Source organism: Astatotilapia calliptera, chromosome 2, assembly GCF_964374335.1.
Source record: "Astatotilapia calliptera chromosome 2, fAstCal68.1, whole genome shotgun sequence".
Taxonomy (NCBI): Eukaryota; Metazoa; Chordata; class Actinopteri; order Cichliformes; family Cichlidae; genus Astatotilapia; species Astatotilapia calliptera.
Genome location: NC_137423.1, coordinates 37,055,170 through 37,069,660, shown reverse-complemented (window position 1 = coordinate 37,069,660; position 14,491 = coordinate 37,055,170). Strand labels below are relative to the sequence as shown.

Here is a 14,491-nt window from a genome sequence, read left to right as displayed (position 1 = left end):
CCAGACTTCAGGACAATTGAATGTAAAGAATCTGACCCACGTGTGACAGCGAAGGTGGGGTCTATTGTATCTGTAGGAAATATTGATTGGAGTGTATGGTCCTGAACTCTAACAGTGTCACTTTTAGTGAAGTCGTGCTATTCTGCTGACTGTGTGCAGTGTGATCTAGTATGTAGAATACCAGCAGTTCAAATAGTAAGGTGAAACCTTTCATTTGTCAGGAATTCAGAAGACTCAGAGGTAATGGAGTTTGACAGTCAGTCTTCCCCCAACATCATGGGGAGTGATCCAGTGTTTGAAAGTGCCATGGGAATTTTAGAGGGGAGGTTGTAGTCAAAAACAAAAAAGCTCAAGTTGTTAATCTGGTTATTTTTGTTCTTATAACCAGCAGTAATACAACTGGTTACATTACATTACATACAAGGTTTGGAGGCCTATCTCCACCCACCACCACTTCCCCTGCCAGTGGCGGACTCCCTCAGGTGTCGGTGCGTTGGTGGTTCTTTGTGTCTGGGGGTGGGCGTCCAGGTACACACCGGCTCACTCCTTGGCGGCCGCTTATCGGGGCCTGGAGCCTGGGGCTCGCTTGGGCCCCTTCGGAGGTGGGGTGCCCCCGGCCTCTCGGCCTGGGGCTCGGTCACTCAGGCACAGCTGGGGGCCGGCGGAGCTCACGGGCGCGTCACTGCAACTCCCCCTGGCTTCTGCTCCGCGGCTGCTGAGTGAGCCCTCATCTGGGACTCTCCTCAGCTCTTACTGGGACAGTGGCGCGGCTGCCCCTCTGTTGGTCTTCCTTGGTCTCTTGTGTTCTGGGGGCCTCTGGATGTCTGGAGTTTTGATCTCCTCCACACCTGCTTCACACCCCGGAGGACGGGGCTGTGGCCCCCCCACACTCCCTAGCAGATCATTACATGGAGAAACCTTTGGAATGCTAGCATGCTGATCCACACAGGTATGCACACGGGTGTTCACTGCTCGTAGACCCAAATTACACCTTTCTTGGCTGCTACTTCGAAGCACATCTGTCCTGCGTGCTGCACAACAACATTGAATATTTAGTATTTACTGCTGTTTACACTTAGCTAGATTAATGCGATGGTGTTGTGTTTAGTATGTTGCTTTGTTTTTTTTTCTGCTTGTTTTCTATTCTTCTCTCAACAGGTGATCCAGGAGATTTTTATTTTTTTTTCTCCCCCCCTTTCTCACTGTCCCTCTCCCCTTCTGTTTTTCCTTTCCTTCCTCTTTCTTTCTCCCTTTCCTATCCCTCACTCATGTCTGTCCCGTCTGTAACATCTGAAAATAAAATATAATAAATAATAAAAACAAAGATCGACCAAATGGACCAATACGGCAATGCCACGAAGATCCATTTGGCAAAGTAAATCCATTGGGTATCCTTGTTGGTCTTGAGACAACAATTCTGATGGCTAAAGAACCAAATGGGACAGGCGAGAAAAAAAAAAAAAAATACATTACATGGTGCAGTCGTCTGAGCTGAATGCTCGTGGATAAGTTGACATCTTTAACATTCACAAAGCTAAAATAGTGAAAACTGTGATAATGGAACAAATGTTGCAAACAGTAACTAGAACATCTGGTTTCAAGATTTTTGAGATCTGACACAGATATCCTCCGCATGTCCTCCTCCTAGGGGCTTCACCTTGTATTTCCCCTCCCTTCGTAAGTATTCCCTTTAGTCCCACACATCCAGACTATAAGCAGAACCAGATTCATGGCTATAGAGTTACCCCTGTACATTTCTCACTACATACAGACCTCCCAAGATGGTTTTAGTTATTTAAGACAGTATAGTGTAACCGCCATTCTGCAGAGCAGTTGGCCTGATTTGAAGCCTGCACAAGTTCCCGATCTTTGTTTGTTTCTGATACAGAAAATCGAAGTAGTCTCCTTCATTTTTGTATACACAGTTATTAGGCTTTGTTTTGAGAGAGATTCTATAATTATTACTTGTCGCTCAGTGTCTCGCACTTCTAATAATGCCAGTAATGGATCACTATATTTCACAGACTTTATCTCATGTTCTTTTTCTTTTTTTGTTTGTTTTTGATATGAATTAACTATTCAACTAATATGTGCACCAACCAACAGCTGGTGCCTGATGCCACATTACAAAGAATATAAACACATATATACGTAAAATTGTTGTTTTTATTCTTGGTCTCAGAATATTGTTGATGGATTCGGATATACAAATATGCTATATATAAATAGTCTTTCACATCAAACAGTGGTCAAAATTAATTTGGCTTTGCCCATCAAGTCCCAGTTACAAAGAAATAACCATTGCAGTAATTTCTTTCCAATAAAATGAATACACTGTTAGAGTGACCACAGCAAGTAACATTTTAACTCTTATTAGGGTCAATACAAATTGCCAGTTATTGGCTATAAGGTTAAATCTGTTTTGCTTAACCAGTAACTTTTGACTGGCTCAATGCTCGCACCACATTTTAGACGAGTAAAAGACTTCTGTAATAATCGTTATAGTAGATGTCTGTTTTCACACAAATGATGGCTTTGATTAGCTAATTTAGTTTCTCACATTTGGAGACAAATCTACTCTTTGGACAAAAGAGAAATTTGTAGGACTAACAGCAGATGCTGGCTTGGCCGCACACATTTCACCATAAGGAAAGCATTCGACACTTCACACACACGTATTTGCAAGTTTGTCAGAATTAATTTAGATGCACATATATTTGCATGAATACACACACAAGCTCAAACACTCTGGAGAATATATAAGCAGACTCCAGGGACAGACAAGTGTTCCCTGAATAAACAAACGTTCCTTTGTCTGTCGCTTCCCACTCATCCTCTTTCTTTCCCCACAGCTGCCACGAACCCCTGCACCACTGTACACACTGTGGAATATATAAAAAGTTAGTGTCATGCCTCATTACTCATTTAAAAAGGACTCCTCATATGATAGGATATGAATCTGGGCTCTCTCGTTCTCACGCATTAGCTCACCTGGATTAACATCAGGAAATACATTACATGACAGTCATTCCTTTGCCGTAAGCGTTTTCCAATCCCTGGACTGAAAGCTGTGTCCCTTTCTGCTGACTGCTCAGAAGCAGCAGTGGGACGATGCCAGAGGTTTTTGGCTGCACGTAGGCGGACAGAGCGGAGAGGCAAAGCCTTCCCCTACCTCGACTATACAATACATGTGGAAAAAAAATAGAACAGTACTTATAGAGCTGCTGAAATAGGACTTTTCTGACCGTTCTCACCAATCTACTTCAAATGTGTTTGCCTGTTGTAGGCTATATATTGTTAAAAGCTGGATTTCTTATGGAGATTTGAGTATACAAGCAGCAGATGAAGACAATGGACTTTGGAGGGCAGCATAAGAGAACTGATTCCTATTTGGATGTAATCGAATAGAGAGATGAAATAACTTTTATGAACAGCAAGTAGATAGTTTCTCTCTATCCTGCAGCTTGCAGCTCACAAGAAATGTTGCAGTAAAAGAAATTAAGTCTGAGATGTTCATATGAAAATGTAAAGGGGGTGACTTTTGGTAGAAATTGAGCGAGGCGGCCTCTGGTAAGGTTCCAGGTGGCATGGGTAGCTCGCCTCATTAAAGAATATTATCCAGCACTGCCTCACGGCAGCTGCCTATGCCCCCCCACCACCACCCACCGCTGACTCTGCTAGAAGGGACGTTTACCCTGGAAATCAGAGAGGAGAACGGGGGAGGGAAGAGGAGGATGACATTAATAGCCAGGAGCTTCACATAATCAAATCTGCGCGTCTTGATTGACGGGCAACTCAGAATGTAATTACTTTGAACAAACCTTCAGGAACTAGATTGTTTAACATCAAAAGAACATCATCAAGAAGAACAAGAGGAAAATGAATGAGAGTAGAATAACCTCAGAGGCCAGCGTTGTGTGTGCACTCATGCATGTGACTGTACAAGAAAGAGGTGTTGCAGGAAGATGTTTGTGCGTTTCAGTTTTCCACACTGGGAGAAAATAGAGACTAAAGCTGAAAGACAAGCGTAGTAAACACAATCAGACAGATGTGCGGCTACGTGTGGGTGGACCCAGCCCCAGGTATCTTTTGTTTTTCTTACACAAGAGGACCCTTGTGCTCTCTAAGTCTCTCTGTGGGGTTTCTACCGAGTCAGAGAGACCTCTCCTTCAGCTCTCAATGAGTTCACACTATTTTTGCTAGTGTGACGTGTATCTCCACCAAACTGTTTAATATGCATCATTTATACAAAAATGTTAATGTTTTCTAAACACAAGAAAAGTTGCACTGAAAATCACTCAACGCCATTTTTACCTTAAAGATTATATTTTGAATATTAGACGGTAGTAGTCCAGCTAGTCCGCTGCCAAATAAACAGCCATTTTTAATGTTTACATTACAAATCCAGAGTCTCAGCGCCCAAGACGGTCTCTTTAAATTTCTTGTTTTGTTAAAACGGTTCAAATATTTTGTGTGTATTGATTAGTTCAGAATGGTCTCCTTGTATTCTGTTGGTGGACTGATTGAGTAACTGACTAATCATTTCATCTCATCCTTGTCCAATTGTGCTATTGTTGAATCACAAATCTGGGTCTTGTTATCTGGGCTTGCCTCTGAATTAGTGCTCCTTTTGCTTAACTGGTTGACTGAATTAAACGTAAGTAATAGCCTCTTATAGCTGTGCCCAATCATGTCCTCATTATTTTGCATGTGCTGCCCCTCGGTTTTTTGTAAATTTGCAATTAAGTATCATTCCATTATTGTTACACCCACAGGCTTCCGAAGCTTCGTTTATTAAAGCTGAATTGACATCGTTGTGAAGATGTTTCTGTTTCTGGGAGCAACAGTTGTTTGTGCCTTAACCCACATGACTTAGACAGTTTATCATTTTTTATCATTTGTTTTTGCAGCAATTCTGCAGCACACACGCGTCTCTTATACATTCTTTTTTTATAACTGTGCAAATCACAATGGCCTAGAATCATTAATCCTAGATTAATTTTTTCTCTTCATTTGTCTTTAATTTAGTGTTTGTTTTAATTCTTCAGTTTCTAAGATCCTTTAAATGTCTTCCTTCTCCTTAATTCGTCTCTCAATACAAGTTTTGGCAGCCATTACTGTGGTTTTTGTGTTAAAGGTGTGAAGGGTGATGGCGATGGAGCTATTTGGTTGCTTGTCTTTTTATGATTATCACAGTGGAGCTTAGTACTTAGAGGGAACAGGGCTTTATTAACCTCTTTCACCTTGACACAGCCAGCTGTGAATGGAATTTCAGATTGATTTTAAATTTGTATTGATTTTCTTAAATGCCGCATATATTAGCCTGTCTTTTTGTTGTTGTTTTCCTCTCCCCCACTAGGATGACTTAGGAAAACAACAGATGACCGACAAATGACCCAAGTAACCTCAAACACGGGACATTTTCCTGTGTTTTCCGACAGCAATTTAAAGCCTGCCTCTCAGTTCATCCACTGTCTGAAACAAGCCATTTTAGCACCTTGCCATTTCCTCTCCTCTCAAACAGAAGGGTTTACATGGTTGCGAGTGGATAAAGCGCTTCTGCTGGCAGACTGAGCTGTGTGCCTGAGATGACCATATTAAGGACATGCAGTCTCATTGCCGTACACATCCAGGAGCAGAAGAAAACTGTTGGAATCTGACTGCTTGGAAGTGTTTTGAGCTTTTGGATCAAAGTCATTACTTGTAGACAGACACTCTTTATTATTTAAAACTTTAGCTATAAAGCATAATCGGTCCACTTTAACCTTTAACAGAAGAAAACCACAAAAGTAAAATTGGCAACAAAGAAGGCTTCATCCACTGCATGTGCTATATATTTCAAGCTTGAACTCGGGTTTTGGCTGAATACTCCTGCAGATTAGTAACACATACACTAATGGCTACGTTCCTGGAAAAACTTTTAAAGAATTGAAACTCTAATAGAACGTGGTGTTTCCCTGATTACCAGCCAAGTGTACCAAAGCTAGCTAGATGAGCTGTGTTGAACTATCTCCAATAGTTGGCAGTGTTGCCATGTTCACAGTTATTAATGACTGGGTTTTTGTTTTCTCTTTTTCCTACAAGTAAGAGAAGATTGAGGCTTGTAGAAATGGTAAGGCAATGTGTGAGCCCACCCTCGGTCTCACCTCCACAGACTTGGTCACCACTTCCTGTCACATTTGAGCACACTGGATATCCTGTTGTTTTTTTTTATACTGGTGCAACCACCAATATTTTCTAAGCACTTCAAATGGTTTTGGTGCCTGAACGTAACCAAACAAAGAGTGAAAGCAGAGCTTGCAAACAACACACAAACGGTGGTCTTCCAGCTTAGATTTGTGTGATCGATGAGATCTCCTCCTTCAACTGTGTGACAGATTCTGCTTATTATTTACACTGTGGTTGGAACAGCTGGTCATGATTTTGTAATAGTCTGGTGAGATTGTATTGTTTTTGGGGTTGTGTGTTCTTTGTGTTTTTTGGGGTTTTTTTGCTTTTCTTGTCTTACAATGCACATAATTGCGTGTAGCTATCAGGTTGTGGATATTTTAATATCCATCTTAGTTACAGTGTGCCAAATTTCTTTTTTTTTTCTTTTGTTTTTAATCTGATATCTGCAATCAGCATCCCAAATATGCTCACATGATCTCCATTACAGTATGGACATGTAGTAGTAGTAGTAGTAGTAGTAGTAGTAGTGGTATTTTACCTTAGTAGGAGTGAGACTTTTGACACATATTTTCTGTAGCAGGCATAAACAGTGGTGCATAAGATCTAATGTAAGTGTAAATTCTGACAAAACAGCAGATCCTAAAAACAAAAGCTTAAATTTTCATCCATGTCCATTTACAGGATAGACTGTAAGTAGCATAGGAGGAAATATGTTATTTAGTATTTATTTATTTATTGTCATTGTCAAGAACAATGAAATTGCGTTTGGGGCTTCCATACAACCCCAAAAAAAAGAAGAAAATAATAAATACCCCTTAAAACCCAAGTGTACATATTTAACCCAGTGTGACTCCAATGCAATAAGACAATCCTTAGCAATAATGTTCGTAGAAATTCAGACAAAGAATTTGTCTGAAAGTTATGTGTGTTTATATTCATGATGAAATGTGCTCCTTGACCTGTATTGTTAAAAATGGAGATGGGGAGGGAAGCTGCGGGTGCTGTAAATCTCTGGGAAGAAGTAAATAATCGTCTTTATTACACTTGATTCTGCTTTATACGTGCTTCAGGTCTCAGGCATTTGATGGTTAAGGATAAATTCATAGGCTCACATTTTCTCACCCTGTCTAGAGGGAACATGAACGGCGCTGCAGTGAAATTGCAGCCTGATGCAGCCACATCGTTTTCTCCATATGAGCTGAGATCTAGTTTGATTTGTATCAAAATATGTTATAAACTCACCAGCATGTTTCCTTGTTTTAAAACGGGGACAGTGGAGCTTGGGCAGTCCTGAAGTTCTGAATCTTTTCTTTTTGACATATTGTTTGGCATTCAGGCTGTTGCACCACCACCCCATCCTCTATCAACCTTTTCTTATCATTCTTGCTGCTCTCCATCTTCCTTTTCTTCACTTTAACATGTAGAACTCATCAATCGCCTGGCAACAGGGGTCCTTATCACCTGTTTCCTCTCACTGTGACACCTGGTTAGAGACTGAGGTCATCAGCACACATCCATCCATTTTCCCTTGATGTAGCTCGCTTTGCTCATTTTAGTTTTTTGAGGCCGTGTTTTTGGGGGTTTGTTTTTTCAGTATCCAGCCTCTATTTCCTTTTTATCCTTCAGCCATTTTTATCAGCCCAACATATTCATTACACCCTCCCCTGCTCAAGGGACCTATTTTGAGCCTTCGATAATATGCATATTTCTTTATTCGCCTTCACTAAGTGTCATTTAATTCCTTTACTTCCCTCTCTTACAGTAGATTTAGAGGGAATCACTTATGAGGAAATGTATCTATAGCCATCTATTTCCACTTAATGCTGCAGACCGAAGAACAGTAAATAATATTTTCCTCAATGGATTTATTGCTATTGAAGATTCAAATGAGCAGACTTCAGATCACAGATAATACATGCTACTATTATTTTCTGGTGGTGGGCCCTATCACAGTGATTTATTTGCATTGCTGTAAACTGTGACTCATCGTATATGGAGCCCCCAAAGTGCTCAGCATTAAATAAATAAATATGAATGGCTGTAATTAAGCAATAATTTGCAAATTTATTCAGGAGATAATTAAAACTCAACTCATTACTATATAATACATTTTATTTATTTTCATAATTTAACATAAAATTACAGGACTTAATTTGTTTTCATAATGGCATTTTTTCCCCATAACCATTTTTTAATTTATTATGTTTCTGTTTTCTTTTTTACTGTTTATTCAAAGCAGCATCAACTTGGTTAATTCCGAATTGGTTAAGAGACGGGGGAATTTAATTGCCTGGAAAGTATAAGAGGGTAAGAGAGAGGCGGGGAAGCAGCAAGTCGTGAAAAGACATTTGACATTTGGATGCAAGTGAGTGCAAGTTATGCGTCGATGTAGTTTTACTGGAAGCGTTGGTGAATCAGAGGCTGAAATTTCCCGATTACAAATCAGGATTCAATAAACATGAGTTGGACCCAAAGGTACTGTAAGAACGACACAGTGCAGTTACATGAAGACTGCAGCGACAGTGAAAGTTAGTTGCATCATGTTTCATGTCAGGAGGAGCTGAAATATCCCAGCAAACTGTCAGTTTTAATTCCGTGATCATGTCATGTGGGATGGATGACTTGTCTGTTCACATCATTAAGTATGCTGTGTGAAACGTGGACCTCAGAGGTGGCAATGAGAGAAGTGAGATATTAAGGGTTGACACTACAGTGACATGTCTGTTTAATGTGCATTTAATTAAATCAAAGCGTGGTATTTGAAGCGAGACATCTCCGTTTTATATTTTAAATTGCCAAGGTAGATGCAAAAGGGTTTTTTGTTTTACATTATTACCCGTTAGGGGCAGGCGATATCGCCTCAAAAATGTATCACGATTATATTGTGAGAGGAAATCTGTGATAATGTTCATGATATTGAAATAAGGTGACTGCAGCTTGCAGGCAGTGGCATTTATTAGTGGAAAAAAGTGAATGTCATTTTCCAGCCTTCTTTTTTTTAATGAGCAACAGCAAACAGCTCGTTTGAAGTGCAACTGTATTGCCAGCAGGTGCCAGCAGTAGCATTATAGTCCAATAGTGATACAGAACGGTAACCTAGGAAGTGTTTCCTTAATAAACCTGCTCAGCTTTTTACTTTAATTGTTGTTATACTAGCTTAACCTTGTAACTCTTCAGGAGCCTGCATAGAATAGTAAAATTGAAACAGAAGTATTTTCTGCGTGGGATCTTGTGTTGAGCTCTTTAACTAGTTGCTTAAAGCCATTCTTTTCCACCGTAACCGCATCAGTCCCCGCTGTTTGTTCTTTTTGTTATTTGGATTGCTACTAGCGAGTGCTCCAGCAACTGCCTGTTGAGTCACCAGCTGCTCGTATCTCCTCCTCACATGCCTCAATAGGCTGGTTGTAGTCAATGCTGTGTTTTTGCCTTAAGTGGTGGAACGGGTTTATTTCCATCTTTACCAGGAAGAGTTTCCTTATATATTTTGTAAAATATGGGGCTTAGTTGGAGGTCTGACCTCTTGTAGCCACCTCACTTGCATATTATTGAAGCAGCTCCTTTTTTTTTTTTTTTTTTAGGCCTTAAATTGTCATCAGAGGCTGGCACACTGCTCTCAGACATGGGTTTTTTTTTTTAAATACTGCTATCATTGTGGACAGCATGGCACAGCCCTATGAGGCATCTGATGAATCTGATAGTCCCCAAATTAAGTCTGCATCATGACTACTACCCCAGCTATAAAGGACTGTCTTCAGCAGCAAGAAGAACAAAGTGACCTCCAGCAAATGGTTTAAAGATGACGAAGACATTTTGGGTTTTCATCAAAAATCAGAAGCAGTTAAGACGATAACTCAACAGCTTTTAACACCTGCTGCCTTTAGAACAAGCCTATTATATAAGTCAGAAGCAAATATTTTGATTGCCTTGCCATGTCATAAAATAGTAGTTGTCATAGAAGTAGTACATAGTAATTAACCTGTAATTAAAAGGAAACGACTGACACATTACACATTCATGTGGTTAACAATAGACTGATTTTAAAAGCACAACATGCTACCAGATTGTCACTTTAACTTTGTTTGCAAGAAAGATAAACAATAGTGTTTAAGGAGTAGATGAAAGATGCCTGCAGGATGTTACACGTCAGATGAACTGTATTGCTTTGTCGGTGTTTGATTTTAGTAGAAGCAGATTAATCAGCAGAAACAGTAACTGTTACATCATCTTTTGAAGAGCCTTACTTTGACATGTCTGTGACATGATCACAGTTCTGAAAAATCTGTCACTGAAAATTAATTAGTCGAGTTTTAATACTTTCTTTAGTAATTTCATGGTTCATTATATATTTTACACAGTTTGGTTATTAAATGTCGTTTAATTTCTTTTTAATTTGTTGGATATCGAACACTGTGGGGATCCACACTCCTCCTGTCTGCTCTGCTGAACCCTCCCACTGTGCTGACTGATAGGACCGCATCTGCATATCTACAAATAAACTAAGGAAAAACATTAAATTTTCCCAGAAATTAGTTTGCTGTAAGATGTCTCAGATTCATTATTTTGCTGGTTAATTTATGTATTTCCTGATTCCGCTGGTGACCAACATGTCTGGCAATCAGTAAATGTCACCGTCTGTAAAACAGTTTTAACTAGTGTCACTTTTTTTAAACATACAGTATCTCGAGCATCACATTTTGCATATAACCTTTTGTGACAGATTTGCGAGCAGCGCTCTTGCATGTGCATGCACAAATGCAAAAGCTTCACTCACCCCGCGGCATAATTGTAAACTCCAGATCCTCTGCAGATGATGTTGACACATTGGACGATGTGGTGAGGAGCATCATTTCCATTTTATAAAGTTCCATATTGAGACTAGTGTGCACAAAAAAGTGCAGTGTTTGCCTGTGTTTCAGTATGAGAGTAGATGTGTCCATGTTTCCCAGCCCCAGTGTGAATCAGCATTGTAAATAAAGCTGCTCTGATATGTAGACCCACTTGCATTATCTGTAAGTTCATCATTCAAACAACAGGGGTGACAGAGAAAGAATGACTCAGTAAAAACTTCTTGAAATATGCATGTGGTTTGCAAGATTATTTATTCATGCATGGCTGTGTATTCCATTATGTGTAGGCTGCTTGTGTGTCACTGTTGTTGACAGAGAATCACTCAGGGAATAAGTACGCAATGTGAATGCAACTTAAAAGATTTAGTATGGGCTGAGGTGATATCTGACCAAAGGTTGGTTATTCAGTGCAACTCTGTTTATTGTTACTGTGTAGGTGTTACCTTTTCCCTTTGGAAGGAAACTACTGTTTGAGCTCATTCATATTTCTCTCCTGCCTCCAGATTTTGACCCTAGCCTTGGTATGATGGCTGGAATTACCCCCATGAACCCAATGATGCCCGGCCTCGGTATGGTACCTGCAGCTCTCTCCCAAGACGTACCGGTTGTCAAGGAGATCATCCACTGCAAAAGCTGCACCTTGTTCCCCCCCAACCCCAGTAAGTCATAGTATTATGCTAATCCTACACCGGCTCTTTTCTTCTAATACAGCTAAAAAGACCACATTTCTTTGGCAGACATCGGCTTGTGTTAGAGCTTGAGATGCAGCACCTTAATTAAAAATACCTCAAAGAAGGGTCAAGTTTTGAAATGCATTATTTTTTAATTTGGTTTAATTAATAATCTTGTTAATAATTTCCCAGTGTCCTGGACAGCATCTTCAGCTAAATTGATCGGAACATTAGTTCAGATTGAGCATAGATGGCTACAAAGTTGAGACCAAACAGCTGATCTCATCAGCTGGTTTCAATTCCAGCTGACATCAGCTGACCACTGATCATGTTGGTAAAATCTTAAGTAAGCCCTTTTATTTACATTGCTTTAGCCTGCTGACAGTTGTCGTGCAAGCCACTTTGCAACCCACATCAAGCTCCAGTCTGTTCTGTTTGTGATTCTACTTTCGTGCTTCAATGTCCTTATGCTTTCGATCCATGTGCAGAACTGTAGGGAAGTCCCACAACATCTACGCCAAAATTATTTTTTCACTTTACTGCAGATGCAAAAGAAATGAAAAAAAGAAAAAAGAAAAAAATTGAGTTGTTTCTTGAAGATTTGATCATATTTATCAGTTTAGGTGATTTATTGCTTTGCAGGATTTCTACCCATACGGTTTTGTTAAAATGTTGCTTAGACTTAGTATTACACTGTCATAAACAATGTCAGTACAAGAGAAGATACACCTGTTCACTTTAAGCTGCATTTACATTCTGACAAACACAGTGGAAATTCTCAGGGCAAAAATCTCACTTTGTATAATCTGATGGTATGTGTGTTTCCCAGAGTGGCGTTTATATTTATCTCACCGCCACCTTCCAATTATTCTGAGTTAGGAACCAAAATAGTGGGGGGGTACTTTGATTGATCCCACCTCTGCTTTACGGATTTCCTGCTGCATAAAGCTCTCTGCCTGGGGACTTTTTTCAAACAAGTGCTACATGTCATCTTCAAGGTGAACTGAAAGAAAAGCTCCTTACCACATTAGCATTCACTAGTTTACAATCCTTTTGCAAAACAAAACACACTCCTGAATTTTATTAGGCAAATATTGTTTTTCACGGCGCACATAAAGCTGTTTTAAGATATTCTTGTGCATCTGCTGTATGCATTTTGGCTCAGTATATGTGACAAAATAGAGCAGAGAGAAAAGCAGATTAAAAGTTTAACTTCACCTTGGATCATATTTCGAGCTAGTTGTCAGGAGCAAGTAGAGAAATGAACCAGGTACTTTGTTCAGGGGCACCTACAAACCCTGAGGCTAAATGAGGGATCAGCTTGTCAAGAAATTACCCAACAACTTTATAGCCTGTCACAGTCACTCACAGTCACAAGCGCGAGTGAAAACTTTTTGTGGAAAATGATCTCTTCCCAAAACCTTTTCAATCCTTGGTGGCACATGGACATGAGGCTTAATTGGTAACCTTTTTCATCCTCCTTGTTACTTTCTACTTCCCTGCCTTTCTACTCTGCTCCACTTACTCTTCTCTCGCTTTTTTGCTCCCCAGCTCTACTTATGATCTTTTTGCGTGTCACTTATTCCAGTGTCACAAAAAAGCAGTCCATCTATAAGCCAGGTATTTTAAAATAGGCAGACAATTGAGAAGCTGTCTAGCTTGATTCTTCTCATGAAAGCTAAGTAGCTCTGTAGGAGGTCTACAGGAATGGCTAATGCCCAGTGACAATTGGCGCCTTATCAAATGGGTTGATTTTGTGTTTCTGTGGCTCTGAGAGTTCTGGTGTCGATCTCAGGTGTATCTGTCAGGGTCGCATTTTCCAGCTAAGGGAACTGACTAAAACCAGTTCAGGTATTTGGCAAGGTTGTGGTATGTCGCCAGTTTATTTACAATATCTCATCTACAGTTTGACTCATTCTATTTCCATCCCGAAAACTGTTAATTGAGAAATAATATTAAAAATATGTTGCTGAGCCTTAAGGTAATGACTATCAGGCCAAACCCCAAAGGAGTTTTGCACTTAACATGGAGCGAGGCAAGGCCAGCATATCTAACAGACTGCAAACGTAACGCTGTTCTTTGTCTTGTTTCTTCTTTGGGAGGTTTTGCTATGTAAATTACCCTTCTACCAGATGTGGTGTGAACATCTGGCGATCACTATAATGTAAAAGATGGATGATAAGTCAAACCTGGTCTCTTCCTGCTGTTGTTCTGTGGTCTTAAGTGTAATGCTCACATTTCTTGTAGGAGCTTTAAGGCATGGGCAGTGATCACCTTTACACAGTAAACTGCAGTGGACTCTGTTCTGACACATCTTACACTTACACTACTTCTGCTTTTGTGTATGTGATTGGACCACACGGGCCAGCCATCACTCCACATCACTCGTTGTCCTTCATTTGATAACCTTTCTGAAGCTACTAACTTCGACCTGTCATTTTGGAGTTGCTCTGAGCAGTCGTCTAGCCATCGCAATTTGGCCTTTTGTCAGAGTTGCCTGAACTCTTACACATACCCATTTTCTCCTGTCTCCAACACAAACTTGAAATCCTGTCTGTTTGCTTGCTGCTTATTACATTCCAAGCCTGAAAGGTATCATTGTTACAGGATCAGTGTTATTAATTTCACGTCTTTATATGTGGTGTCATTGACGATTATCTCACCTCGACTGAAAAATTCAGTCAGCTAAAGGACAGGGCTGGGCGTGGCATGTGGGGATATATCTGGAGACCTCTGAAGCTAAAAAGAGAGTCTGACGTGCAGAAAACGGTAGAAAACCGCTTTATTTAAGTCAATACTGTC

At 40.1% G+C, this 14,491-nt stretch overlaps 1 protein-coding gene across 12 annotated transcripts in view; it reads left to right on the top strand.

Annotated features, from left to right (window-relative positions):
- The window catches only part of enox2 (ecto-NOX disulfide-thiol exchanger 2), a 186,741-nt gene that overhangs the window by 131,183 nt on the left and 41,067 nt on the right, over nucleotides 1-14,491 (top strand). For 11 of the 12 annotated variants that reach the window (XR_003270064.2, XM_080289672.1, XM_080289641.1 and 8 more), the window contains one exon: nucleotides 11,522-11,677. The exons of the other annotated variant lie outside the window; for it this stretch is intronic. Coding sequence is in view for 10 of the 11 variants with exons in the window: in XM_080289672.1 (XP_080145798.1) it covers nucleotides 11,522-11,677 (156 nt within the window). In the remaining variant the exon portion in view is untranslated. The remainder of the gene's footprint in view (nucleotides 1-11,521; nucleotides 11,678-14,491) is intronic. 12 annotated transcript variants of the gene reach the window in all.